The sequence below is a fragment of the Microtus pennsylvanicus genome, chromosome 2 (genome assembly GCF_037038515.1).
Source record: "Microtus pennsylvanicus isolate mMicPen1 chromosome 2, mMicPen1.hap1, whole genome shotgun sequence".
Classification (NCBI taxonomy): Eukaryota; Metazoa; Chordata; class Mammalia; order Rodentia; family Cricetidae; genus Microtus; species Microtus pennsylvanicus.
The window spans coordinates 64614000-64641868 of NC_134580.1; the positions used below are offsets into that span (position 1 = coordinate 64614000).

The following is a 27869-nucleotide window of genomic DNA, read 5'->3' on the forward strand; positions in this document are numbered from 1 at the left end:
CTATTCTGTTTGACTGTGTTATGTATCATAAAAGCAATGGAATTTGAAGCATTTGAGGATTTCTGAAATGAAATCTGAACACAGCATCGATTCAGTTTAAAGTGAACATGTAATTAGGCCAGAGTGGGCGAAGAAGCAGGATGGAGACCGTTAAAGAGTCCCCACGTTCCCTGGCCTCAAATATTATATTCTTTTTGTTTAGGGGAGGAAATGGGAGTCAGTTGGAGATCTCACACTGTTACGTATTCAGAGTTAATGGTTAGCATTTCTGGGGTTAGTTTTCCTATGTTCTCCATTCTAGGAACTTCCCCTCTTATTTTACCTTTTTTTAGTTTTTCTAAACAGGGTTTCTCTGTGTAGCCTTGGGTGTTCTGGAACTCACTCTGTAGACCAGGCTCTGCTTCCTGAGTGCTGGTACTAAAGTAGTGCACCACCACCACCCAGCCCTTCTTGTTAACAATTAAGTACTGTAGGCATCAATTTCAGCTGTTGATTACAAATTATAGAAAACTTCATCGTCTGTCTATCTATCTGTCTGTCTGTCTGTCTGTCTGTCTATCTATCTATCATCTATCTGCTTACTTATTTTGAGACAGCATCTCTACAGAGACTTGGCTGGCTTAGAACTCACCATCTAGTCTCGACTGGCCTTGAACTTACGGAGATCTGCCTGCTTCTACTTCCCAATTGCTGGTGTACCACACCTAGCCTTATACTTTCTTTTTTAAACCATAAAGGAAATCTGTTTGCTAATATAATTAAAATTCTATGTAAAATTAGTGTTGTATGTGCCTTGCTTGATTCAGGGTCAAAAGCATGAGTAGAGCTTGCTTGTTGAGATACCACTATACTAATGCCAGCTTTTCTTTCCTGGCCACAGGTGGCTGCCAGCAGTGTACTGGATTATATATTTCAGTCAGAAATCTGGCAGTAAAGAGCGATAGCCCTGTACTTCAGTGCTCCAGAATGGGCTGTGCCTTTCTCTGAGCATTTGGACTAGTATGTGGTAACTGACGTCTCCTTGTGGTCACGATGCCGTTGACCAAGATACGATCTGAATCTGGAGAAGTAGTGATTGCCTGTAAGGAAGTCAGAGTGTGTCAGTAGGAGCAGGATAACTGCTGGACCAGCCAAAAAGAATACAGTTTGTATATTTACTGGACAAAAAGTCCCCTAAAATACATCAAGAATTAAAAAAATTAAAATGCCCCTCAAAAAGCTAAATTTTGGTAGTGGTGTCTGGTGACATTGATTGTCAAAGCTGTTGGCCCCTGACTTCCTCCCTTACAATAGAGACAGGAAGGTTGATGTTTTCTGAAGAGCCTGTTGTTCATATGTTAGTGAGAGGTGAATTCTTCAGAGCTTAAAGAGTGGTATTTATCTGGGGGACCTACCCTTCTGCTTAGCCTTACTGTTGGGCACTGCTGTGTGCTCATTTCTCTGACTAGAGTCCGAGGAGATGGTTATAAACTACCAGAAGTTAAACAAAGCAGGAAGATTAATTTTGGCTCATGGTGGTCACCTGGCTCCATGGCTCTTACGCCTGTGACAAGGCAGAAGCATCATGGTGGGAAGATAAGGAGCAGAGCTGCTCACATCAGGGAGGGGAGGCCAGAACTATAACTGTCCCTTGCTGTCATGCCCAAGGCCCCACCTCCTAGTGGTCAGCTGTCAGTCCATCCACAATGGATTGTCCCTCTCAGTGGCACCAGCAGCTGTGCGCCACACCTTCAGTTCAGGAGTCTTTTTTATTTTAGGAGGCAGTGTTTCATATTTGCGTCATAGCAGAGTGAGTGTTTCATATGGAAGCTGATACTTTTGCTTCTTATTTGGCACCTCCACTTGGAGTCAAGATTGAGTTTTGGGTGTTGCAAGTTACAGCTTCAAAGCAAATGGAGAAAAATGACAGTATGCACTGTACAATCAGACTGTCAGAATAAAATGACAGTGTGCGCTGTATGATCAGACTGTCAGAATAAAATGACAGTGTGCACTGTACAATCAGACTGTCAGAATAAAATGACAGTGTGCGCTGTACGATCAGACTGTCAGAATAAAATGACAGTGTACGCTGTACGATCAGACTGTCAGAATAAAATGACAGTGTGCGCTGTACGATCAGACTGTCAGAATAAAATGACAGTGTACGCTGTACGATCAGACTGTCAGAATAAAATGACAGTGTACGCTGTACGATCAGACTGTCAGAATAAAATGACAGTGTGCGCTGTACGATCAGACTGTCAGAATAAAATGACAGTGTACGCTGTACGATCAGACTGTCAGAATAAAATGACAGTGTACGCTGTACGATCAGACTGTCAGAATAAAATGACAGTGTGCGCTGTACGATCAGACTGTCAGAATAAAATGACAGTGTACGCTGTACGATCAGACTGTCAGAATAAAATGACAGTGTACGCTGTACGATCAGACTGTCAGAATAAAATGACAGTGTGCGCTGTACGATCAGACTGTCAGAATAAAATGACAGTGTGCGCTGTACGATCAGACTGTCAGAATAAAATGACAGTGTGCGCTGTACGATCAGACTGTCAGAATAAAATGACAGTGTGCGCTGTACGATCAGACTGTCAGAATAAAATGACAGTGTGCGCTGTACGATCAGACTGTCAGAATAAAATGACAGTGTGCGCTGTACTATCAGACTGTCAGGAGTTTTGATAGCAGTCATGTGCCACCATGTCTTAATCTCCAGCTCAGTACATTGTACACTTCATGATTCATTACGTCTTTTCTAAGTTTCTGATTGAATTATCAACACTTTTCCTTATGACTTTCCCTTGTTACAACATAGTCCTCCAAACAGAAGATGCCTTTTACCTTAACTAAGCACATTAGGTTTGCAGTGCATTCTCTTGTCTTCCTTGGTAAGTTGCCCAGTTCCCTCCTTTATTGCTATTCTTCTTGGCATTTTCCACAGTTCTGTTTCCCTTTTGTGAGTCAGGCCCACCTTCACACACTATTTAATTACAGTACATTCCTCTGTAGGCAGAGCATGCATGGAGCTCTCTGTCCGTGGTAACCCTGACTCGCGGCACCTGCAGCAGTGGTTATTGGAGGGATCTCTTCAGGGGGAGTTCTAGATGTGGAGGCGATGTTTCTTATCTGGGTACACTGTGTAATTTCACTGATCTTGAGCCTCCTAATCCTAAGTGGGTACAATATCATATTCCTTTCCTTACCTGCATCTGTGTTTCCCAGCGAGGGACAAGTGTGAGAACATGTGTGGCATTCTGTGTCCACGTGGAAGTGCTCCTTTATTACTGTTAAAATGGCATTTACATTTTCTGTTTCAAATTAATAATGAGTTAAGAATTTTATATATGTTAAAATTGTAACATCTAGCATTAGACCTCAAAAAACCCTGGTATGTATTATTGTGTGCCTTTCCTTTTCCCGTTTTTCTTCTTGTTTCTTTTTTTCTTTCCTAATTACGTATTTTAAATACTTTCTCATATCAATACATGAAAGTTTTATGTGAGCGTTACTGAATGCTTATGTTTTCCTTCTCTTTTTCCAGTAATGGGTTCCAGCTTTTCTACTTCTGACCATTAAAATCAAAGCTACAAAACACTGTACACATGTACTGATTTATTTGTATTTTTAATGGTCATGGAATATATTCAGAGAAGGGAATTACTGAGTCATTGGGCGTTATTGTTTCCCAGTTCTCTCCTCCAGGGTGAGGGAGCAAACCCAAGTCCTTGGCATGTTAGTCTCTGTTGAGCTACATCAGCAGGTGGTGCACTGAGTTTTCTAGGCGAGTCCAAACTGTGTATGTGGCTCAGGGGTAGCAGTCTCAGCTGCACTTCAGCATGACTCTGGCTGCTCAGGTCTTCCTGCTTCACTCAGTTTTCTAACTTTACTAAAGGTGTTTGCTATTAGTTGCGCTATGGAACTTTCCCTGGGGAGTTTGAACTGCTCTACTGCGGCAGCTTCTAGTGTTACTGTACATTGTATTTCTCTATGCGAATTTCTCCACAACTTAGTTCTTCTACTCTAAAGAACTTTCTAAAATTTCAGATGTGGTCACATTAAATGTATGGCTTCCCATTTTGTCTTATTTTCCCATGTGCTCTGTATTCAAGGAAAAAAAAACCCAACACCTAGTCACTGATACTGGCACACAGACACCATACACTTTATTATTTTGCATAGTCTATAAGATAATGACCATCATTGTGATATTTTCATACATGTACATAATACACTTTGATCATATTATTGCCTTTGTTGCTATCTCTTTCCTTTTCCATCCCCAGTCTCCTTCCTATGCCAGTAGTTTCTTTTATACTGTATGTTTCTTTGTTTATTAGTTTATGTATGCGAGTGTGCATGTCCTGGTGTGCGAATGTATGTCCTGGTGTGTGAATGCACATGCCATGGTGTGTGAGTGTGTGTGTTACGGTGTGCAAGTGTGCTTACCATGGTATGTGTGTGTTGTGGTGTGCATTTGTGCGTGCTGTGGTGTGCAAGTGTGCATACCGTGGTGTGTGAGTGTGTGTGGTGTGGCGTATATGTTGAGGTCAGAGAAAAGCTCTGGAGTGTCCAGCTTTCTCCTTCCGTTACAGCACCGTATGGGTTCAGAGTGTTAAACCTGGGTCTTCAGGCTCAGTGACACAAGTTCCTCTACCTGATGAACCATCGTACCAGCCACTGACTTGTCTGCTTTTATTTTTCATTTTTATTTTTGGTATTGAAGGAAGCATGCAATACATGTCTCTATGTTTTATTTTGCCTAGAGTTCCATTGTTTTTGTTTGTTTGCTTTTGTGCCTGATATGATTTTATTCCTATTTATGGATGTATATTATATATATTAAAATGTATATCACATTTTAAAGCTTCTTTTCATACTTTGGCTAGCACATACTGGTGACTGTGTATGTTTCTGTATGAATCACCCTGGCATTCACGAATATATTCTTCTCTCCTTGGTCTCTGCTTTTCATGAGTCAGGTCAGCAGTCTAAGCTGTGAAGCTTCCTTGGTGAGGAGATGCTGAAGCGAATGGTGGAGTTGGCAGAACCGGGTGCCCTTCAAAGCTCTGGAGGGGAATTGAGTAACTCGAGTTCCCCAGTCAGTTTTAAGGATGGCTGTTGTGGAGCGTTTCTGTAGCTTCTCATAGCATTGGAGCAGTGTGTTTACCAATTGTACTGAAGTTCATGAAGAAGGGGACAGTGGAACAGGGTTTTAATTCGTTCCATGCCTACCTTCTATGCCTTTGTTTGTTTAGTATTAAGTGAAAGGATAGGTGTAGAGTAATGGATGGTAAGAACTCAACCAATATTTTTAATATCTTGACTCGAGTAATGTAAGGTTATGTTTTGAAAGAGATGAGATTTGATACAGGCTTAAAGGACTGTAAGGATTATGTAATTGAGTTCTCATCAGTTTGTTTAGTGTGTGTGTGTGTATGTGAGTGATACGCTTGTGAGCCAAAGTGATGATGTGCAACAGTGAGTGTGAGCGGTCAGGTAACTAGCCAGTCAGTTCTCGCCTTCCGCCATAGCTTCTGGGCATCAAATGCAGGTCATCTGACTTGTGCAGCAAGGGTCTTTATCTACTGAACCATCTGGCTAGCCCTTGGTCAGTTCGTAAGATCTTATGCCAGTGGACTTGTGAGTGGGCTAAAATAGCTAAAAACACTTGAACTTGCAGAGGGTCTGCGTTCAGTTCTTGATACACACATGGCTGTTCACAAATGTCTGTAATTTCCAGTTCCAGGGGTTCTGATGCCCTGACCTCTGTAAACTCCTATACACATGTGTAACACATATGCACACTCATACACACACATATTCACACACATATTCACACACACAGAACATAAATAAATGTGTTTTAAATAAGATCCTGTACAAAATCATTGTGTGAGTGAGACTTAGAATAGCAGGACATTTTGTTATAAATTTTAAAACAGTAGGATAATTTATTATAAATTTTGAGTTTCAGCCTCACAATGGATTTAGAATCCCCGTGAGCTAATATTATTCCATACAGAATGGTTACATTGTTTCGTGTGCATACAGAATGGTTATGTTGTTTCGTGTGCATACAGAATGGTTACGTTGTTTCATGTACAGCATAATGGTTACGTTGTTTCATGTGCATACAGATGGTTACGTTGTTTCATGTGCATACAGATGGTTACGTTGTTTCATGTGCATACAGATGGTTATGTTGTTTCATGTGTATACAGATGGTTATGTTGTTTCATGTACATACATAATGGTTACGTTGTTTCATGTACAGCATAATGGTTATGTTGTTTCATGTGCACACAGAATGGTTATGTTGTTTCATGTACATGCATAATGGTTACGTTGTTTCATGTACAGCATAATGGTTATGTTGTTTCATGTGCACACAGAATGGTTACGTTGTTTCGTGTGCATACAGAATGGTTACATTGTTTCGTGTGCATACAGAATGGTTACGTTGTTCGTGTGCATACAGAATGGTTACGTTGTTTCGTGTGCATACAGAATGGTTACGTTGTTTCGTGTGCATACAGAATGGTTACGTTGTTTCATGTGCATACAGAATGGTTATGTTGTTTCATGTGCATACAGATGGTTACGTTGTTTCATGTGCATACAGAATGGTTACGTTGTTTCATGTGCATACAGAATGGTTACGTTGTTTCATGTGCATACCGAATGGTTACGTTGTTTCATGTGCATACAGAATGGTTACGTTGTTTCATGTGCATACAGAATGGTTACGTTGTTTCATGTGCATACAGAATGGTTACGTTGCTTCATGTGCATACAGAATGGTTACGTTGTTTCATGTACATACAGAATGGTTATGTTGTTTCATGTGCATAGATGATTAAATGAAAAAGATGAAGTAAGTTTGACTCAATTTTAGAAATGTAAATTCCCAATTTTGTATAAACTTAAAAAACTTCACTTGCATTGACTTTTCCTGACTAAAGACATTAAGGATTTCTGTTTATTTTAAAATCATTTATGCATTTGCCCTTGAGACAAGTTGGTGGGTGCATTTTTATCAAAACCATATACACGGTGACATATTAAATGTATCATATTATTATACTAATCATATGACTCTAGAAACAAAAGTAACCAGAGGACTGAAGCCTATCAAAACCATCTTTTTGTTTTTGTACAATGAAATTCTTTTTAAATTTGCCAGGGAATTCATAGTAATATTGAAACCAGATGTAGACTTCCGTCTTGTAACGTATTAGCTCAGCTACAGAAGTCTTATTTCCACCCTGATTACTGAGCAGTGCATTTGTGGCTTATGATCTCTCTCTCGTTATAACAGACCTAGAAAATGCCATCAAAATGATTTAAATATAGTGACAAAATAAAACTCAACTCCCGTGTATTGAGGATCACCTAAATAAACCCCAAAGCAAAGTATCCCTGCTGATAATTTTCTCTTGAAGGACGTCTTGACAGATAACGCGGAAAGAAGCGCTAGCCCTCGTTTGACGTGGATCTGAGACTGAAATCCCCACTGTTTCCTTCTGTTGGAAGCAGATTGTCTTTCCTGTTTTTTTTGTTTTGTTTTTGTTTTGTTTTTCCCTCCAAGGGTTTTCAGTACAACCTGGCTGTCTTAGTTAGGGTTTCTGTTGTCGTGATAAAATCATTCCCCAAGTCAACATGAGAAGGGAAGGGCTTATTTCACTTTATATCTTATACTTCCATCACCAAGGGCAGCCAGGGCAGGAACCTGGAGGCACGAGGGGAGCACTTCTTGCCGGCTGGCCTGTTCCTGATGGCTTGCTCAGCCTGTTTTCCTTTAGCACCCAGGGCCATCAAGCCAAGGGTGCTACCACCCACCGTGGATGGACCCTCCAGCAGCAATCCTCAATCAGGAAAATGTCCCTTGGGCTTTCCCACAGGTCAGTCCAGTGGGGGCGTTTTCTCAAATGAGGGTCCTTCTTTCCAGATGACCGTAGCCTGTGTCATGTTGACACACAACTACCAGCAAACTGACCATTTTGAAATGATTGAGTCTGTGTCTGTTTGAATTGATGAAATTTTTATAGAAGTGAAACACCATAGTACCTTAAATTTTATTAAATAATAGAAATAAATTCCACATGAAATCTTTCCACTTTGGGTAAAGCTATAATTTATATATAAATAAAATTAAAAACAGATTATTTGAGACTAAAAGTCCATGTCTTAGGAAGGTGAGGTCTGCTTTATGTTTTGATAGAAGTTGATGGGCGAGCGTCAAAGTCACCAGGGAAGTCTGATAGACAGGCTGCTAACTCTGGGCCTGCTGTGTGGTCAGTGTCTACTAAGTAATAGACAGTTCCTGTCTGCTCTCAGCTCCTCTCCACTACTGAAAACCAGGGTTCCTGGAGCAGCTTTAATTCCTGATAGACTACTTTCGTCCAAAGTTCGTTTGATTTCATTTTTATTTAAAACAGATGAGGCAGCAATTGGTTGCTTTAAATTAGCTAAAATTATGTGTATTTTTGTGCTAGAATTAAAATTTAGCCTATTACTTTCCCCTGATTTCAGATCTCAGTGGAAGGAAAGTGGGTTTTCCTCAGTCTTTAAGACCTCTTTTCAGTTACGACAGATCCGCTCGTCCTGAGCTCATGATGTGGGTGTCTGCGTTTCTGTGATTGTCTTCCTTTCTGTGGGCGCTGCCCCTATGTTTCTTGTCTGATTAGTCCAAATAAAGACTAAGTTTTTGTGTCACTTCATCTTTTCTTCCCTAATTGTCCCCTCGTGTGCTTTCATTTCACGTTGAAAATGCTTTAAAAAATACTTGGCAGCTTATATATATATATCTCTTACCTTCTAGAGCAGGGTCCTCAGCCTTCTTCATGCTGCAGCCCTTTAATAGTGTTCTTCCTGCTGGGGTGACCCCAACCATAGGATTACTTTGTTGCTACTTCATAAGTGTAATTTTATTACTGGTATGAATTGTGTTATAAATATCTGATATGCAGGGTATCTGATATGTGACCCCCAAAGGGTTGCAACCCCATAGGCTGAGAACCACTGTTTTCTAGACTGAGACTCTTCTTGGCTAGGTTAAAAATACCTCCCTCCCCTCTGGCTTCCTACCCTGCCCTAATAATTGAACTGACGACTTTGATTACTGAGCCTTTCCTATCCTAACGCGATGCCTAGTCTGACCCTGAAGTTCTCATTCTCCTGCCCTGGCTACTCAGTTGCTGTTATTTAATAGGTTGCTACCATGCACAGCTTTTTGATTTTATTCTTTTTTCTGTTGTAATATAGAGGTGTGGTCCCAGGGTGATGAGCTTTAAGAGCACACTGTGCAAGTCTGAGAAGTTGACACTAAGGCTACTAATTATAAAGAATGCTTCCTGTCTAGAGTTGTGCACATTTACCATTTATTCCCATTTGTATATCCTAGACATCTAGCAGAATATTGAAAGACTCCTGAGGAACAGAAGTGATCTTTTTCTTATTTCATGTTCAAAGATCTTTAAAAAATTTTAAATTTAATTAAATTATAATTGCATTATTTTACCTTTTCTCGCTTCTCTCTTATGCCTGTACTCTTCTCCAGCAAGCTTACAGTCTCTCTTCCTTAACCATCCATTGTTGCATGTGCATGTAAGCTAACAATGTATCAATAAAACTTGCTGAGTCTGATGATCAGTCCATGGGGCTCGTCCCTGGGGAAGACGTACTCTCCCTCTCTCGGCAGTTGCTCTGTTGATATTGGGATATCAACTCTTGGAATTGTTCAGGAAGGTTCAACAGCCATGTTGCTGAGAGCCCTAGTCACATGATTTTCAACAAACGAAGAAACAGAGAAAAATGTTAAAATTCATGGCAGTTCTGCCTCAGGCCCTGAGTTGTGAGATACAAGTGGGAACCATTACCCAGTCTGGACCCATGAATTTTAACATTTTTCTCTGTTTCTTCGTTACCTTTACTGAGATTTTTTGATGGAGAGTACATTGAATCTGCAGATTTCTCGGGTAGCAGGAGCATCTCAGCAAGTCGTCTGGACGTGGCCATGGATGTATTTCTGTTTCTGTTCTCTCTTTGATCTCTGCTTCCTGTTTCTTAGTGTATAAATCTTTCTTGGTTAATCCCTATGTGCTTCATTCTTTTGATGTTATTGCAAATGGAATTTTTTGTGATTTCCTTTTTAGAAATGATAATTTTTGTGTGTTTATTTTGTACTCTGTATCTTGCTACTTTGCTAAAACTATTTATGCTTACAGTTTTTTTAGTTTCGTAGCTGTTGTTCTGCAAACAGATCATTTATTTCTTATAATTTCTTTCCTTCTTCCTTGCCCTGCCTAGAACCCTCCAGTACTCTAGAAGTGGTGAGAACGGTTATCTTTGCTTCTGACTTAGTGGAGAAGCCTTGGTCATCATGGTTCTCCGGGTGCCCTGTGTGCTATTCAGTCTTTAGGTTGGCGCTTGTTCTTTTAGTCCCTAGCTCACTGTGTGTTTTCATCATACTTGATTGAATTAAAGTTTACCGTTTAGTCATTTGGCTTTCCTGTTAATGGTTGAAGTGGTCATGTGGTTTCTCTTTTGCCATTCTGTTAAGATAATGTATTTCATTGTGTAAATTTTGTATGTTGCACCATCCTTCAATTTGAGAAATAAATTTATTTAATCATGTTATATAAAATCCTGTCAGTATTCAGCTTATTTGTATTTGCCAGTATTTTATTAAAGATTTGCATTAATGTGCACAAGGGTACTGTTTTTGTAGTTTTCTTACAGTGTCCATTTCCACCTCTGGTCACAGGATAATACATTAATAAAATAAATTTTCTAAATGTGCCTCCCCCTTTCTGATTTTTAGAAAGGTTTGAGAAGTTGAATCAAGGAATTTTTCTCCCCACCTTCTTTTAGTGTAGATTGTGTCTTCCAAGATAACACTCATACAGTTGGCTCCATATCATTAGACCTCAGTAAAAGTGCGTTTCAGAGATGGGGGATGGAAGTGCAGCCTAGAGACAGGGGCTGCTTAGAAAGTGTGACTCCCTGGGACAGCTTCGGGGCATCTTCCCACCTCCAGACCCTGCTTAACATGCTATAAAACACAAAACCCAAACAGCCTCTCAGAGATCCCCGAGTATCCAAAGATGTGTCCCGACCCTCCTCTGGTTCTCTGCTGTGTTTTCTTTGTGGTAGCTGCCACTGACGTTTTCTTCTTGTGCTACCGCCTATTTGCTGTCAAATTCTGCCTTCCTCTGTACCTAGAAGACAAGGTCAATCATTTATGTTTGGTTTGATTATGTAGGTATAGGTAAGTCATTGGACATTGGTGATTAAGTTACATGTCATGAGATGGACTGAGAAGCCAACCCTTGATGACAAGGTTGTTTCTCTAGTGACCATTTCCTACTGTTAATTATTCAGAGTCCCACCAAGAGTGACTTCATTTGTATGAAAGGGTTATGAATTCAGAATCAGGAGCCAGAGATAAACTATAGTTCAGTTGGTAGAGTGCTTGCCCTTGTCTGAAGGCCTGGGTTTGCTTTCCAGCACCACATGAAGTGGGTGTGGTGATGAATACCTGAAAGCCCAGCACTCAGGCAGGACAGGCGGGAGACCAGAAGTTCAGTGTCTTCTCCAGCTCGGTAGTATGATGGTAGTAAGATGGAAGGCACCTTGTGCTACATGAAACCCTGCCTCTTGTGTGCGTGTGTGCGTGTGTGTTTTCCTTTCATCTCTTTTGTTCAGCAAATTTCAAGGGATTTAGAAAATTCTCTTCTAATAATAGGAACCTAGAAAGAAGAACAAATATTTACCTATTGTTATTTCAGAATATCATGTTACACTACAGAATTTTTATAGAAGGTAAATGAAATACTCATTAAAAAACAGGTTATAGTGGCTCAAAGAGAAATGATGATATCTTGGGATATGCATCTTTATGAGTGTCATGGATAATTTTAAAGAAATTTAATCTTCCATTCTTCAGTAGTGTGCAATAGTGGAATGACAGCGTTGTGTGGAGGGCAGGAGTTTTGTGGCTTCTTTTGTCGAGGTTTAATGGGTGCTGGAAAGAGGCATTTGTGCTGGCGCTGGTGGTACCTGCCTTTAATCCCAACACTCAGAAGGCGGGGGCAGGTGGATCTCTGAGTTTGAGGCCCGCCTAGCCAGAGCCAGACATAAAACAGCCAGGACTACACAGATAATCTTGTCTTGAAAAACAAAAGGCAAAAACAAAAAAGAAGAAAGAAAGTATGAACTTGTTACTGATGTTTTTATTATGATGTCTCTGCGATTTTATCTGATATTGTATTTCATCATTACTTTAAAAATATTCCTTTCCAGTTAACAGAAGACGAAATCGCAACTATTCTAAAATCTACATTGAAAGGATTAGAATACTTGCATTTTATGAGGAAAATACACAGAGATATAAAAGCTGGAAACATTCTCCTCAATACAGAAGGGCACGCAAAGCTTGCAGATTTTGGAGTGGCTGGCCAGTTAACAGTAAGTTGACTTTAATAATTTGGATATATTTTGGACTATTTTTCAGACTTGATTTTTGACTAAACTGATATTTGGGACATAGGGAAGGATAACTTTGTTATTCTTATGGCGAGGAAGCCATGTTTGAGTCTGTTTACAGTGTTTGAGTCAGTAGATAATAAAAGACATTTTATCATCCAAATGCTCAAGTTTGTGAAAGGGAAACAAATCGAGTCTCTTGGTACACTGGTTTTCTTCCACTGCTTCTATTGTTATCATACTATGGTAAGTGACTGTCTTTAATAAAATGAGGAAGAGTTAAAATCTCTTGGTTATTTTATAGTTTAAGATTCCTAAAATATGTCATGTTGTAACTAGTTGAAGCATTAGGAAAATAGTCAGTGTTTAATAGAATCTGTGTTATTAGTGGATCACAGGTTTTAATGAATATGTTGGCATACCTGTTTCCTTTGTGTTTTTGTGTAGTATTTATGCTTATATAATATCATTGCAGGATACAATGGCAAAACGCAATACTGTAATAGGAACCCCATTTTGGATGGCTCCTGAGGTAATTCAAGAAATAGGTTACAACTGTGTGGCTGACATCTGGTCCCTTGGCATCACTTCTATAGAGATGGCAGAAGGGAAACCCCCTTATGCTGATATACATCCAATGAGGGTAAGGAAATTATGTTTTGCTAAAAGCACTGGTTTTGACTCTTGCAGTTTTGCAATGGCAACATAAACAAACAGAAAGCAAATGCATTCTCGTGAGTCAGAGACTTAAGTTTCCACTTTATTCCACTGCACAATCGCTTGTGAGGAAAGAGCTCTAGGGCCGTATGTCTTCAGCACGCACTATCTTTCCACCGTCAATGCCACCCACGAGAGCCGTGCTTTCCAGGGAATGCGCTGTTTCTGTGTTCTTTAGCTCATTGCTTTCCAAAGGCTGCTGGAAAGGGTTAAGAAATGAGTCCCCACTTTCTTACACACTCCTCAGTTCCTACCTCCCTGTGTTATTTAAGCTGATATTTAAAGTCCCAGTGGGGCTGGAGAGATGACTCTGGTTATGAGCGTGCTGCTCTTCTAGAGGGCCCGGGTTCAGTCTCAGCACCCACATGGAGGCTCATGTCTGTAACTCCAGTTTCATGGGTTCCTATATCATCTTCTGACCTCTGTGTCTGCTAGGCAGACCTGTAGGCAAACCCCATACATGTAAAATAAAAAATGTAAAAGTCCTCATGCTCACTGTGCTATCTATCTGTAAGGTAGAGAGATATATTTCTTTAAAATTGATTATTTATTTAAAAATACACTCTTTTTTTCTGCTTACTATTACCTGCCCCCATGAACTCCTTTCCATGATAACCTTTGCATTTGAAGTATATTCCTTGCATATTCAAGTCTAGCTTGTTGTGCTTTAGGATTTGCAATGACACTTTATCTAGATTACAGTACTATGTGACATTTGTAATGACACTTTATCTAGATTACAGTACTATGTGGCCCTCTGGCATAGGTGTGCATTTTTATCTTTGTATATATTTATTGCCATCTAGTGGCTGTAGTTGCCCTAGGACCACTGTTGGAGTAAAGGAGGAAGAATGTGTTTATGGAAAAGATAGGGAGACAGAGAGGAGAATGAAGTAAATCGGTGGAGAAAGGAAGACGGGAATACTTTTGAATATCTAATGAGGAATAAATTGGAATTATGTTTACTATCATAACAATACAAATAATTGCAGTATTGAAAATACTTAAAAATCTACATGCCATATTGAGGCACATTACCAGACAGTTACTGTAGTGGTACAGTTGTATTCCATTTATATTATCTTTGTACCCATAAGCTCCTTTGGCAATATTAAAAAGAAAACATAATGTAACTATGTATTTGAAAACAACATGAAAAATAGGAAAGTCAGCACAGGAATGTAAACTCTCATTCTCCTTTGAGTATCAGTCACCTCTGGTCCTCTGTCAGGGTGTTCATGGGGTGTGATTCTCTAGTATCAGTCACCTCTGGTCCTCTGTCAGGGTGTTCATGGTCCTCTGTCAGGGTGTTCATGGGGTGTGATTCTCTAGTATCAGTCACCTCTGGTCCTCTGTCAGGGTGTTCATGGGGTGTGATTCTCTAGTATCAGTCACCTCTGGTCCTCTGTCAGGGTGTTCATGGGGTGTGATTCTCTGGTGAGAACCTCTGCCAGGTTGAAAAAAATTGTAGTTTGTGACTCTGATTTAATGTTCTTAAAACTCACTTGAGTTTGAATTCATGTGGCGAACCTCTCGACCGGCGAGGAAGAACGACCACCACATCAGGATTCTACTCAGAACACGCTTTACTGGAGTGCCCTTCATTGATGGGGAGCAGGAAAGGAGGGGGCAGGAAACGAGGGAGAGGAAGGGAAGGGCAGGAAGCGAAGGGGAGAGAGAGCATGAAGGAAAGGGGAAAAGTGAGAGAGGCCGAGGGCACTGAGGCAGCTGCTTAAATAGGGAATTGGCACACGGGTCGCCCTGTGATTGGCTGCCACCAACAGCTGACACCAGACCGCATCAGGATAGGCTCAAGGATCCTCATCCACCGCGCATGCGGGAAGCGGGGGACACGCAGCTCTCAAAGGCATAGCCAAATATGGAGTTGTTTATTTCCAACAAGATAGCATGTCGGCGCCATCTTGTAATGGCGATCCTGTCCGGCTCACTACAAATTCATACTTATAAAATAGTAAAAATATATTAGAATACAGTATTTCTCTTTAAAAATATCTAGATACACTGCATATTTTGCAAACTTCTTAGAATTACTTGGTCTCTTTTTCTATCTTCTAAAATCTGCCAGATTTTGAAGTCCCAACTAAGGTTTTATTTGTTTCATATGTATGCATTTGCCTATGTATGTCTGATTTGTGCCTGGTGCTCACAGGGGCCAGAGAGGGTATCAGCTCCTCGGAGACTGGAGGTATAGATGGTTGTGTGCTGCCTTGGCGGTGCTGGGAACCAAACCTGGGTCCTCTGGAAGAGAACTAAGTACTGATCCATCTCTCCCTCTCCTCAGATTTTATTTAGATGTATGGAGATTTCCTTGACAACAACAGCCCATATAGACTTTTGTTTTTCTCCTCATAATTTGCATATAGAACACACAACTCTATCGTCTTTGGATGGTTACCGTGTGCGTTTCCAAGTGTGATATGGATATAGACTGCTCTTTAGATAGTATTGTGAGCTGTTTCCCAGCTGGAGTAGTGAAGTGTGAGAAACATCTGGCTCATACAGGAGGTCGACTTCAGACCTGAACCCTTACTGAAAGCACTCTTGCTTCCTTGACATGACCACATTTCCATGGTTCTTTCTTGGTTTTCCATTAGATGTGTAGAAAGTGGAGTTGTCTGTTTGTTTGTTTGTTTGCACTTGAGGACTTTCCCTTGGGCCAACCTTAGCGTCAAGCACAGAGAAGTGCTTGATGCGTGCTGCCGTTTGTCACACTGTTGTCCAGGGGGGCAGCTGGTAAAGCTAGTGATGACATGGTAAAATAGTAACTGGTGCAGTCCCATCCGGTTGTCAGTGGTTTGATGTGTGTTGGGGGGGATGTGTTTAAGATAAATGAGCCTTCCAAGAGTGAAAAAAAAGGCCCTCCCTAGAATTGGACAGTGAAAAAATATATTTGAAAGTGTTACCGTACCACCAGGTAGTTTAGATGAAACCTTTCAGTAAAGGGTTACATTATTTGTTAATATGACTTAAGCTGTCAGTAGCATAACCAAGATTTGAACTCAGGGATCGAGCTTAGGTCAGTAGCTAGGCTGCAAGTCCCCTTAACGGTTCAGCTATCTTGTTGGCCTCCTATTCGTAGTAGGCCCTACCAACTCTGTGTAATAAGAACACGACTTAATAGTGCTGCTGACTTCCAAGACTGATACTGGATTAGGTTTTCATAATCATTTGCTTAGATATTTTTTTCCCATAATAGTGATGTGACTGATATTTGAGAATTTTGAGACTCGAATCAGTTTTTGTCTGTGAATTAGCGGTAATGGCCCCTCGTGTGTACTTCATAGAGTTGTTAAGTTCAAATGAGATATCTGGGAAATGTGCTTAAACATTAAAGAAAATCGAATTGTTAGGTAACATTTTGCAATTACTTTTCAGTTTTTATAAATGATTAAAGTTCTTAAAGACTCTTATGTAGTTCTAGTTACCATCTTTCCTAGGGAACTTTTGCTGTGGGAAGAAGCAAGCACTGTTTATCGTCATCTGACTTGGTGTGTTGGCCCATTAGGGCAGTGAAGGCGGGGTCAGGACCCTATGTAGGACCTGCTGCTACAGGAAGAAATATGGAAATAATGGGCCATGCAGACAGATACATTTTCTCTCCTTTCTAATGGTGATAAATGGAGTTTGCTTATTTGTTTTTACATATGTGTTTATGTGTATGGGTGTGTGGAGAGTTTGAGGCTAGCCTGGTCTCTATATTGAGACCTGCCTCAAAAAAACAAAACAACCCTTTCTCTGAATTCTTCTTTCGTATTATATTAATAATGTATCTAACAGCACATTTTAATGAGACAATTGTCTTATATTTCCTGTTAGATCTTAGTTTTAAAGGAAGTGTGCTTCACATTTATTTTGAACTAAATCTGTCAGAATGACCTGTATATAAAAGTATTCAGTAAATATTTTTGTTAAGTGAATGTAAACTAAGTTCTGGAGGGTGCTTTTGTGACTAGTACTGACACCTGGTGAGTTCAGATTCTTCTTTCTTAAAATAATAAATGTTTAACTTACAACATAAGTCCTGGGAAATACACAAAAGCTAACTGTAAATGCTAATAAGATACAGCTTGAAACACCCATCTTTCCTTGTATCCTGCCTTCCAGCCTTTTATTTAATGAAAATGATTTAAATTTTAGATTAATTTTATTCTTTTTTTTTTTTTTGGAGTACTTAGGCCCTGTCTCCTTACTGACCAGGAAGAACAGTATTGCCATGCTCCAGTTCTAGTCTCTGGACACAGGAGCATGGGTTCGCGAAGGACTAGAATTGTTAGACCATGTGGAAGATTTCTGTTTTAAAGTGATCATGTGGGATTAGTATGTTATCATTACAGATACTGTTTCATCCTCAATTTGTTATAGTGACTGTTGAGGGTAAAGAATTAAGGTAACAGTTATTGCAGAAAACATACAAGTCGTTGAATTTGTGGCTTAGAGATTGGTATGTTGACAGGTACTGACTGTGATTTCAAGTGTACAACACTTAGAAATTCATAATATTTTTGGTAAGAAATAGCTTTTTATCAAGTTTGACTTTTAACATTATACAGACACACAAAAATGACAACAGTTAAGACATACTTAAAACAAATGCACCTTGCAACTAAATGTCCTCAGAAAGAATTGTTTACTATCCTAGAGAACTTATGTCTTGATTATGCTAGTTCAGATTGTGTGTATTGATACTTAGTTTTCAGTATATCTTTTACATGATTAGAACTTCTTCATTACAGATGGGGTGTTATGTAGTGAAAGGCAAGGGACACATGATAAAGGTGACTTTGTATGCATTATAGTCACTTGTAAACTACAAGTCACCATTTTCACTGAAGGCTTGTGAATCTTTCAAATTCTGTAACCAAATAAATGATATTAAAGACAGAAGTACAGAGTAATTTGACATAACAATTGTGGCTTATACTGAACATATGTTCCTGTTAATAAGTTGCATTATGATCTTTCAGGGCTTGTATTTAGCTGGTACATTTTGATTCATTTGATACCCTCAGTTTTTCTTAATTTTTATTAGCAAGTTGTTACAGTGGTTAACAAGAAATACACAGATTTAAGTTGCAATAGTTTTCCCAGGGTTATATGATCCAACTTCACAAGTGTCTTGAACATATGTAGATGCTTTTCTATTTTGCTTTAGCTATGACATACAATTGATATAGGCAAGCATGAAAGCTTGGGCAAATTTTCCCTGCTTTTTCTGGATCTTGCTCAGGTTCTGTGGTATTTATGTAGAGAACAATTTCGTTACTTGGGAATGCATGTTGAAATTACCATGTGCGCTGTTTTGCTGTAGGCCCGTTGGCACTGCCACAAAGGTGACGCTCTGCCAGTAGGCCATTTCCTTGTCGGCTGCATTTACAATTTAATAGAAATATTACATGACTTTTTAAACAAGTGTTTTGGCAGGGAGGAAATGGCAGATTCCATACAAACAAGCATAGCTTCCTTTTCTTAACCACACTGCAGCTACTCAAGAAATTGTAGTTGGTTTCAAGTTTGGGGGTTTAGGGGTAGAATGGGGAGTCAGGTTGAAGCAGGAATGACATTGATATTTGCTGTAAAATAGTCATGCATTTTTGTTGCTGGATTTTATTACTGTTTAGTTTCAGTCAGTGACAACTAATTTATTTCTGCATCACAGCTCAGATAATTTTAATGCAATTTAGGAATAACTGGGTTTTCATTGGTTGAAAAGGCCAGGACCACAGATAGGTCCTACATGGTAGCACTGCTTTTTAAAGTTTTATTTCTTATACTTTGGCCTTGCTGTGTGATTGACCCTTCATGATTTTGCCTAAGCAATAATTTTTTTTAATAAACTGTAATTTATTCTTGATGAGCAGCCTTGGGAGCCAGAGAGCACAAGCAAGGACATTTGATAGATTTGTTCACATTGATGTCAAACCTGAAATGGTTTCCATCATGTCTTTTGGTCAGTCTGTTTTGGGTCTCTGTTATGCATTTTGAAACTTGAAAGGTCTTATTTACAATTTTTATTACTCCATCATATTCCTCTTTTACTTGCTTAGTGCTCTGGCTCTTGAATAATTTGCAGCTTTGAATAAAACTTCTATCTTTAGTTGTAAAGGATTTACACTTTTGGAAATGGCTATAGGGAGAAATTGTACCTTACTTTTGGACATTTCTGTAGCCACTTTCTTTGTCTAGTATAGATCTCATTTTTCTTTTAGAGGGAAAAGGGATGGTTTATGCTTTACTCCTTTTCTTTTCTTATTGCTTCTGACTTCTTCCCCCACTGCCTGGCAGCTGTGGCGCGTTGCTCTGCTTGTGGCGTGGTGGAGACTGGCACTGGGTGTGTTCTTATAGCCATCTTAGCGCTGCCTTTTGTTGTCCTGTGGTTCAGTTTGTTGGTAATGGACATATGGACATCATATGTTCCGTGGAACACTGTACGGAGCCAATTTGAACTGTTTCCATTTGCCTCAAGTCCAATCACGGTATTTGTTTTTCCATGGCGTTTACCCAGATTATCCATACCTCCTGCTTAGCTTGTGTCGCTGCTACCATGGACTGTGCTTCCCCTGATTGCCTCGAGTTTTTCACAGTATGTAATTGCCTTTCCCCGTAACTCCCTTTTCATAGCGCTGATTGATGTTTATAAACAGCCAGGATCTTTTAGATAGCAGATATCCAGGTGCATAGCAGTATGGTATTCAGTTTGTTCTTTGTTTACACACAGGAGAGTTTTATATCCATTCTCCTTGACCGGAATTGAATATTCTGGTGAAAAAAATCTAGAAGAGTGACCTATGGTTTTCCACCAGTATTGCTTACGTTTTAGAAGCCATAGTAACAGTGATGTGATATCAGACTCCATTTGGTTTATCAAGTTACAATTCTATCCCTGTGTTTTGAAGGTGAAATCCTCAAGTTCTTTTGCAGGCACGAGGAAATGTGGCCGTGGTGTTGTTTATTGTAGTGCCTTTAGTGCTGTAGCCTTGCATAAAGGCATTTCTAGTTACCGCTTCGCAGACTCTTTCGGCATTCAGTGAGCCAACTATTGTTACTGGGAAGCTGGAGTTTTAAGCTGTGAGCTTGAGGGTCAACTGGCATGTATTCATCTTTATTTACTTAGCCAATATTTACTGAGTACCCATTGTCTACTGGGGACTGTTCACATCCTGGGGATACAGAAATAGAAGAAAAATATGAGCATTTTATATACTGCAGGGGAATGAGAATGTAGGAAAGAAATACCGCATTTATATTACATGGTAATACATAGAAAAAAAGCAAGGGAACAAAAAAGGAAATGGTAAAAGCCACACCGTGTTTGGAGCATTGTGTTGTAGCTTTAGTCAATATTTCATGTAGAAAGTGGTACTTGACTAAAAACCTGAGGAAGTTCAGGCTGAGTATAGAGTACTGGTGGCAGAGGTAAGAGTTTTATATTTAGTTGTGTTGAAGTGGGGTGTGTCAACTCCTGGGTGTGCCATGAAGTCTTGAAGGCTAAAAATTGCTGCGCAGACTTTTCTTCTGAATGAGCTGCATCTGATAAAGGAGGGCATAACGTTAGCCTGAAAGGTGGTGAGGATAGACTTCCTCAGGAGGCTTTTCCTTACACTAAGAGAGGGATGGTGGCTGGCTGATGAGAGAGGCAATAGCAATGAAGCAGCTAGTAGCTGGATTCTGATATATACGTATATACATGTGTATATGTGTGTGTGTGTGTGTGTGTGTGTATATATATATATATATATTTAAAGTGGGTTAGCTGAATTTATAGATAAACCATGTACGTTAAACACTGATGATCTCAATAGTCACTCCAATTTGCTTTGGAAGATGGTTGTTTTTACTTTATCAGTTTATGTGGTGGGCAAAGTGAGTGGAATATTGTTAATTTTTATAGGAAACCCTATTACAATTTTAATATATGTTTGTCATACAGAGGAAAGAAAGGTGTAAAGGAAGAAAGCAAAGCATAAAAATGAAAATAAAAATATTGCCAGTGCTTGTACTACTAAGAGATTTAAAATTCACACTTGATACATGGTCTTCCTGTTTGCTGTGTGTCTACCACAAGAACATGCTGGGTTTTTAAAAAACTTTTTTCAGTCAAACTTGGAATAATGAGATTATATTGTCTGCTAATACCATCTTCTCATTTAGCACTATGTTTTGACTGCTTTTCCATATTCTTTAGACTCAAACAATGTGTGGTCTTGACACATGCGTATAATCATAGCTCTTATAAAGAGGGCAAGTTCAGGGCCACCCGGAGTACATAACAAGGCTTTATTTCAGTAAACAAATAACCTGAAAGCAAATACAATCTCAAATAAAAATTTTGAGTAGCTTAAATGTAATATTTTAAATACAATCTGCATTTAAGGCAAAGCTTTGAAAAGAATGTTTCTTTATGGCAAAAGAGAACAGCCTAGATGGAGAAACGTCCACTAATCCTGGCCCCGACATTTATAAAACAGTGTTTGAACTCTCCAGACCTATTTATCCATTAATTATAAATTATACTTTTGTTTGATTGTTTTTGTTTTTCTAGACAGGCTTTCTCTGTATAGTCCTGGCTGTCCTCAAACTCACTCTGTGGCTCAGGCTGGCCCAGAACTCAGAGATCCACCTCTCTGCCTCCTGAGTGCTGAATTTGAGGCAATAAGTTATACTCTTTTAATTTAGTTTTTATTTTTTTTCTCATTTTGTATACCAATCCCAGTTTCCACTCCCTCCCCTCCTCCTGCTCTCCTCATCTTCCCCCCACTCCATCCCTGTCCATCCCTCCAGAGGCTGAGGCTTCCCATGGGAGTCAGCAGAGTCTGCCACTTCATTTGAGGCAGGACCAAGGCCCTTCCCCTCTATTTAGGCTGAGAAAGGTATCCTTCCAAAAAGCATGGGCTCAAAAAGCCAGTTCAAGCCCTAGGGATAAATCCTGGTCCCACTGCCCGTGGCCCCAGACTGCCAAGCCACACGATTGTCACATGCAGGCCACACTCAAAGGGACTAGTTTGGTCCTGTGCAGGTTCACCCATTATCAAGAGAGTGAGTGAACTCCCACTAGCTCAGGTCAGCTGTCTCTGTGGGCATCCCCATCATGGTCTTGACTCTTTTGCTCATATTATTGCTTCTCCCTCTCTTTGACTGGTCTCAGGAAGCTCTGCTGAGTGTTTAGCTGTAGATCTCTGTCTCTGCTTCCATCAGGTGCTGGATGAAGGTTCTGTGATGATAATTGAGGTAGTCATCAATCTGATTACAAGGTAAGGCCAGTTCAGGCACCCTCTCTACTATTGCTTAGGGTCTTCGCTGGGGTCATCCTTGTGGATTTCTGGGTGTTTCCCTGGTGCCAAGTTTCACACTAACCCCATAATGGCTCCCATAATCAAGATATTTCTTTTGTTGCTCTCCCAAGGAGAACCTTAAGAGAGGCATACATGGATCCCTTTGGGAAGAGACAGTAGATAAGATCTCCTGAGGAAATGGGAGCATGGGAGTGGGGAGGAGAAGAACACAAGGAGAGTGGACAGTTGAGATGGGGAAGAATAAATAAATTATACTTTTAAAGAAAGTATTCTGATGCCACTTTCAGGTTAAAACGCATCAGTTCTGCATGATTTTAATTTTTGTTTTTTTCTCACATTATTATTTCTACATAAGATTTTAAGAATTCTATTGAGAGACTTATATTTTAGCCTTAAGAAACTTATTTTTAGCCGGGCGGTGGTGGCACACGCCTTTAATCCCAGCACTCGGGAGGCAGAGGCAGGCGGATCTCTGTGAGTTCGAGACCAGCCTGGTCTACAGAGCTAGTTCCAGGACAGGCTCCAAAGGGACAGAGAAACCCTGTCTCGAAAAACCAAAAAAAAAAAAAAAAAAGAAACTTATTTTTACTGCAATTTATACATTGTATCTTTAACTTTGTATCAGTAAGCAGCCTTAACCAGCTGAGTGATTGCATCAAGTCAAAATAATCAACCATATCAGAAACATGCAATTAATAATGAACAGTTCTTAGATACTTCCTTCTAGCAGTCCAGATATTTTAGAAAGAAAACATTGTGAATATTTTCTTCATTTAAAATGTATTTAACCTGCCAAAAAATACAAATGCGGTTTTCTTAACCTTGAATACTGGTATATACATGTGCATTTGGGAAGTATTCCACTGTTGCCAGCCTCTTGGTCACTGGGGAAGTGGAGTTGTTTCCCACTACCTGGCTGTTTTTGCTATACTGCCTCTCTTGCTGCTGACATTTTGAGTTTTTAAAACACCCTGTCACATCTCAAGAAGCAGAGTTCTGGGCAGTTCCTGGGAGTGAACATGGAGAAAGGTAGCGAGACAGACAGTTGCCCACATTTAGAGGGAGAAGGTAGCGAGACAGACAGTTGCTGGATTCTTTTGCATAGACTAGTGTTTTGTAGGCTGTCCATATTGTTCCATATGGAATCTCATTCTCTTAATTAACTAGTATTCCCCCCTTCTCTCTTCTCTCTCATTTATCCATTCCTTATTGGTAGACACTTGTATTCTTATAATAGTTTTCATTATTTGGAATAATGCTGCCATAGACATGAGAGTGCAGGTGTCTGCTTGAGTATTTTGAGTCCCCTTCTCATTCTTCAGTGTATGTGCTCCAAGGTAGAATTCATGGACTGCATGGCAGCTGTGTTAGTGTTTCTGAGGGACCACTGTAATCTCCCCATAGCTCACCAACCTCTCCTGTTGGAGAGGAGACTGTCTCCTGAGGGACAGGATAAGAGGGCGTAGAGAATATATTGTTTCTTTCCAGGGCTTGTGGACCTTAGTGCCATACAATGTATGCCTGTGCTTCTAGCTCTGGAGGGGTAGAGGAGAGAGAACTGAGCTTAAGGTCAGTTTGGACAATGGAGAGAAGTTGCATTTAGAATTACAGGGCCCATGAGATCCCAGAAGACCCTCGTGTTTGGGTGAGGCATTGGATATGGGAGGGAAGCTGGTTTGCTTGTGCTGAAGAAGAGAACATGGCTACTCTTTATTATGATATAATCTTCACAGATCACACAGTGCAAGGCTAAGAACATTTTGGAATGTATGATAGAGAATTTGTTAAATGTTTTGTTTTCCACAAACTAAATAGTTTATGTAACTATATTCATATAGCACTTATGTATATTTTCCCTTACTTGCTAAACATTTATTTTAAGGAGATTGACTTAAATGTATGCTTTTGAACCAGGGTAGTTAATGTGTTGTGCCCATTCTTTGGCTGATTTCAATATATAAATTTGGCAGTTTATTCAGTAATTTAGTATAATATTAAAATTGACAACAGCTTTCTTTTTTGTTGTTCAGAAATGTGCGTTTGGAATATATTGTTCCAAGCAGATCTGTTATAATATACTTAATGCCAGTTTTAGGATCGTCATCATAATTGAGAAAAGAAAAGAACCATCTCTTTATACTTGTAAAATGTATATGAAGCAATGAAATGGAAAATATGAATTATTTTCTAGCTTTTGGGGTATTTCTTAGGTTTTCTTTTGATTCTTTAGAAGTGTCTCATAATTTCTTTTAATCTATTTTGTTTGGGGTAAAGTATTTTCAGACCTTGTCTTTTGGCTGCTATGTATGGGAACTAATTGTGGTGTTTTACTTAGTAACACATTCCCATAGACCATGTGTTACTAATGTTTCAGCATTTGGTGTATGGATTACTGTTTGTTTCTTTGTTTTCCATGTCTTTCTTTTCTTTCTTAAAGAAGAACAGTGAGAATTCACATTATAGCTCTATGATCTTTTAAAATTTGCTTGTCCTAGGCCAACCCAGTTCTTTTCATTTTTAACATTGAGGTATCTGGAAAGGTTGAAGTCATAAAACTGCATGTCTGGGATATAAAAATATTTAGAGGCTATAAATAAAATATGTAGCACTAAACATCAGCCACAGACTTATTTCTGTTTGTGTTGATATTTATGAAACTAAATACCACCACAAATCAATAATGTGTCACCCTTAGAAGAAGCATATAAAGATGGTAGCCTCTTTTTAAAACCTCTAAAACATTTCAAAATAATCATAATGTTCTTGGTGAAAAATTTACACTTCTATAAAGTGTTTTGAAACATGTTTCCGGTGGTGATAAGCACCTTTAATTCCAGCACTTGGGAGGCAGAGGCAGGTGGGTCTCTGTGAGTTCAAGCCCAGCCTGGTGTACAAAGTGAGTTCCGAGGCAGCTGGAGCTACACAGAAATCCCTTCTAGAAAAACCAACCAAACCAAACGAACAAACAAAAAAACTCTTGCAAGCAGTAATAACTTGATGACCAGAATGTACCAAAATTGGGCATTTCCCCAGAATTCTCAGTAAATTATTGTATCGTCACATAATTTAAATAACCCTCTGCTCTTAAAGTATTTGGTGTGTGGGTAAAGCTGGGAGTGGGAGAAGTCATCCTCCCCAAGGAAGAGCAGAAAGCTTGCCTGGAGAAGTAGCATTATATGAGCTCAACAGGTAGTATATGTGTATATATAAGTGTACACACACACACACACACACACACACACACATTCAGTATTGATGATAGAGAGGTGTACATGGGAGGATTTGGAGAGAAGAAAGAGAAAAATTTGGTAATTAAAAAACAAAGGTGTCAAGATCATGAGGGGAAACCCAAACCCATAGGAACAGCTGACCTGAGCTAGTGGGAGCTCACTGACTCTGGACTGACAGCAGGGGAACCTTCATAGGACCTAACTAGGCCCTCTGAATGTGGGTGACAGTTGTGTGGCTGGAGCAGTCTGTGGGGCCACTGGCAGTACTTATCCCTAGTACTTGAACTGACTTTTGAAGCCCATTCTCTTTGTAGGGATACCATGCTCAGTATAGGTATAGGGGGAAGGTCGTGGTCATGCTTCAAAGTGATGTACCAGACTATGTTGACTCCCCATGGGAGGCCTGCCCTCTCTGAGTAGTGGAGGGGGGGTAAGGTAGGGGGAGCAGGAGGAGGGGAGGGAGTGGGAATCAGGATTAGTATGTAAAATGAGAAAACATTGTTTTAAAAATAAAAAAGAAGTAAAAAGAAAACAATTTTAAAAAAGTGAAAAATTATATGACTTGGATAATAGAAAAGACCACTTTTAATTTGTTGAAGAAATTGTTTTTTTTTTTTTTTAAAGACCCTTGAGAGAAACAAATATATCTCAGGTTTGTGAGGTAAATGTGCTTGTGCCCTGGCGTGAGTTCCTTCCCTGGAGCCCATGTGGAATCAGAGACTCAAGTCCCGCACAGTCACACCGCGACACACGTGCGCACGCACACACAAGCCCCGCACAGTCACACCGCGACACACGTGCATGCACACACAAGCCCCGCACAGTCACACTGCGACACACGTGTGCACGCACACACAAGCCCCGCACAGTCACACCGCGACACACGTGCATGCACACACAAGCCCCGCACAGTCACACTGTGACACACACAAGCCCCGCAAGTCACACTGCGACACACGTGTGCACGCACACACAAGCCCCGCACAGTCACACCGCGACACACGTGCATGCACACACAAGCCCCGCACAGTCACACTGCGACACACGTGTGCACGCACACACAAGCCCCGCACAGTCACACCGCGACACACGTGTGCACGCACACACAAGCCCCACACAGTCACACCGCGACACACGTGCATGCACACACAAGCCCCGCACAGTCACACCGTGACACACACAAGCCCCGCACAGTCACACCGTGACACACACAAGCCCCGCACAGTCACACCGTGACACACACAAGCCCCGCACAGTCACACCGCGACACACGTGCATGCACACACAAGCCCCGCACAGTCACACCGTGACACACACAAGCCCCGCACAGTCACACCGCGACACACGTGTGCACGCACACACAAGCCCCGCACAGTCACACCGCGACACACGTGTGCACGCACACACAAGCCCCGCACAGTCACACCGTGACACACGTGCATGCACACACAAGCCCCGCACAGTCACACCGTGACACACACAAGCCCCGCACAGTCACACCGCGACACACGTGTGCACGCACACACAAGCCCCACACAGTCACACCGCGACACACGTGCATGCACACACAAGCCCCGCACAGTCACACCGTGACACACACAAGCCCCGCACAGTCACACTGCGACACACGTGCATGCACACACAAGCCCCGCACAGTCACACCGCGACACACGTGCATGCACACACAAGCCCCGCACAGTCACACCGCGACACACGTGTGCATGCACACACACCTTGTTCAGAGCTTGTTTGATAGGCTTTACTTAGCTCTTCACTTTGAGTGTGGAGTGATAGAACTCAGAGCTCTTCTGTCTGCTAGTGCGTAAGACACAGAGATAGGACTTGTAGACGAGAAATTTCCTCAGATAGTATAATACCCTAGTGTCTACAGCAAACAAACAGCGCCTGTGCTTGCACACGCCTGCACACACACACCTACTGAAAATCATCTAAGGGGATTTTGTAGGCTAGGTTTTTTTTTTTTGTTTTTTTTTTGTTTTTTTTCGAGACAGGGTTTCTCTGTAGCTTTGGAGCCTGTCCTGGAACTCCCTTTGTAGACCAGGCTGGCCCCGAACTCACAGAGATCCGCCTGCCTCTGCCTCCCGAGTGCTGGGATTAAAGG

At 40.6% G+C, this 27869-nt stretch overlaps 1 protein-coding gene across 2 annotated transcripts in view; it reads left to right on the forward strand.

Annotated features, from left to right (window-relative positions):
• Positions 1-27869, forward strand: part of Stk3 (serine/threonine kinase 3) — a 212174-nt gene that overhangs the window by 50524 nt on the left and 133781 nt on the right. For both annotated transcript variants that reach the window (XM_075961214.1, XM_075961213.1), the window contains 2 exons: positions 12307-12471; positions 12965-13132. In XM_075961214.1, the coding sequence (XP_075817329.1) occupies positions 12307-12471; positions 12965-13132 (333 nt within the window). The remainder of the gene's footprint in view (positions 1-12306; positions 12472-12964; positions 13133-27869) is intronic.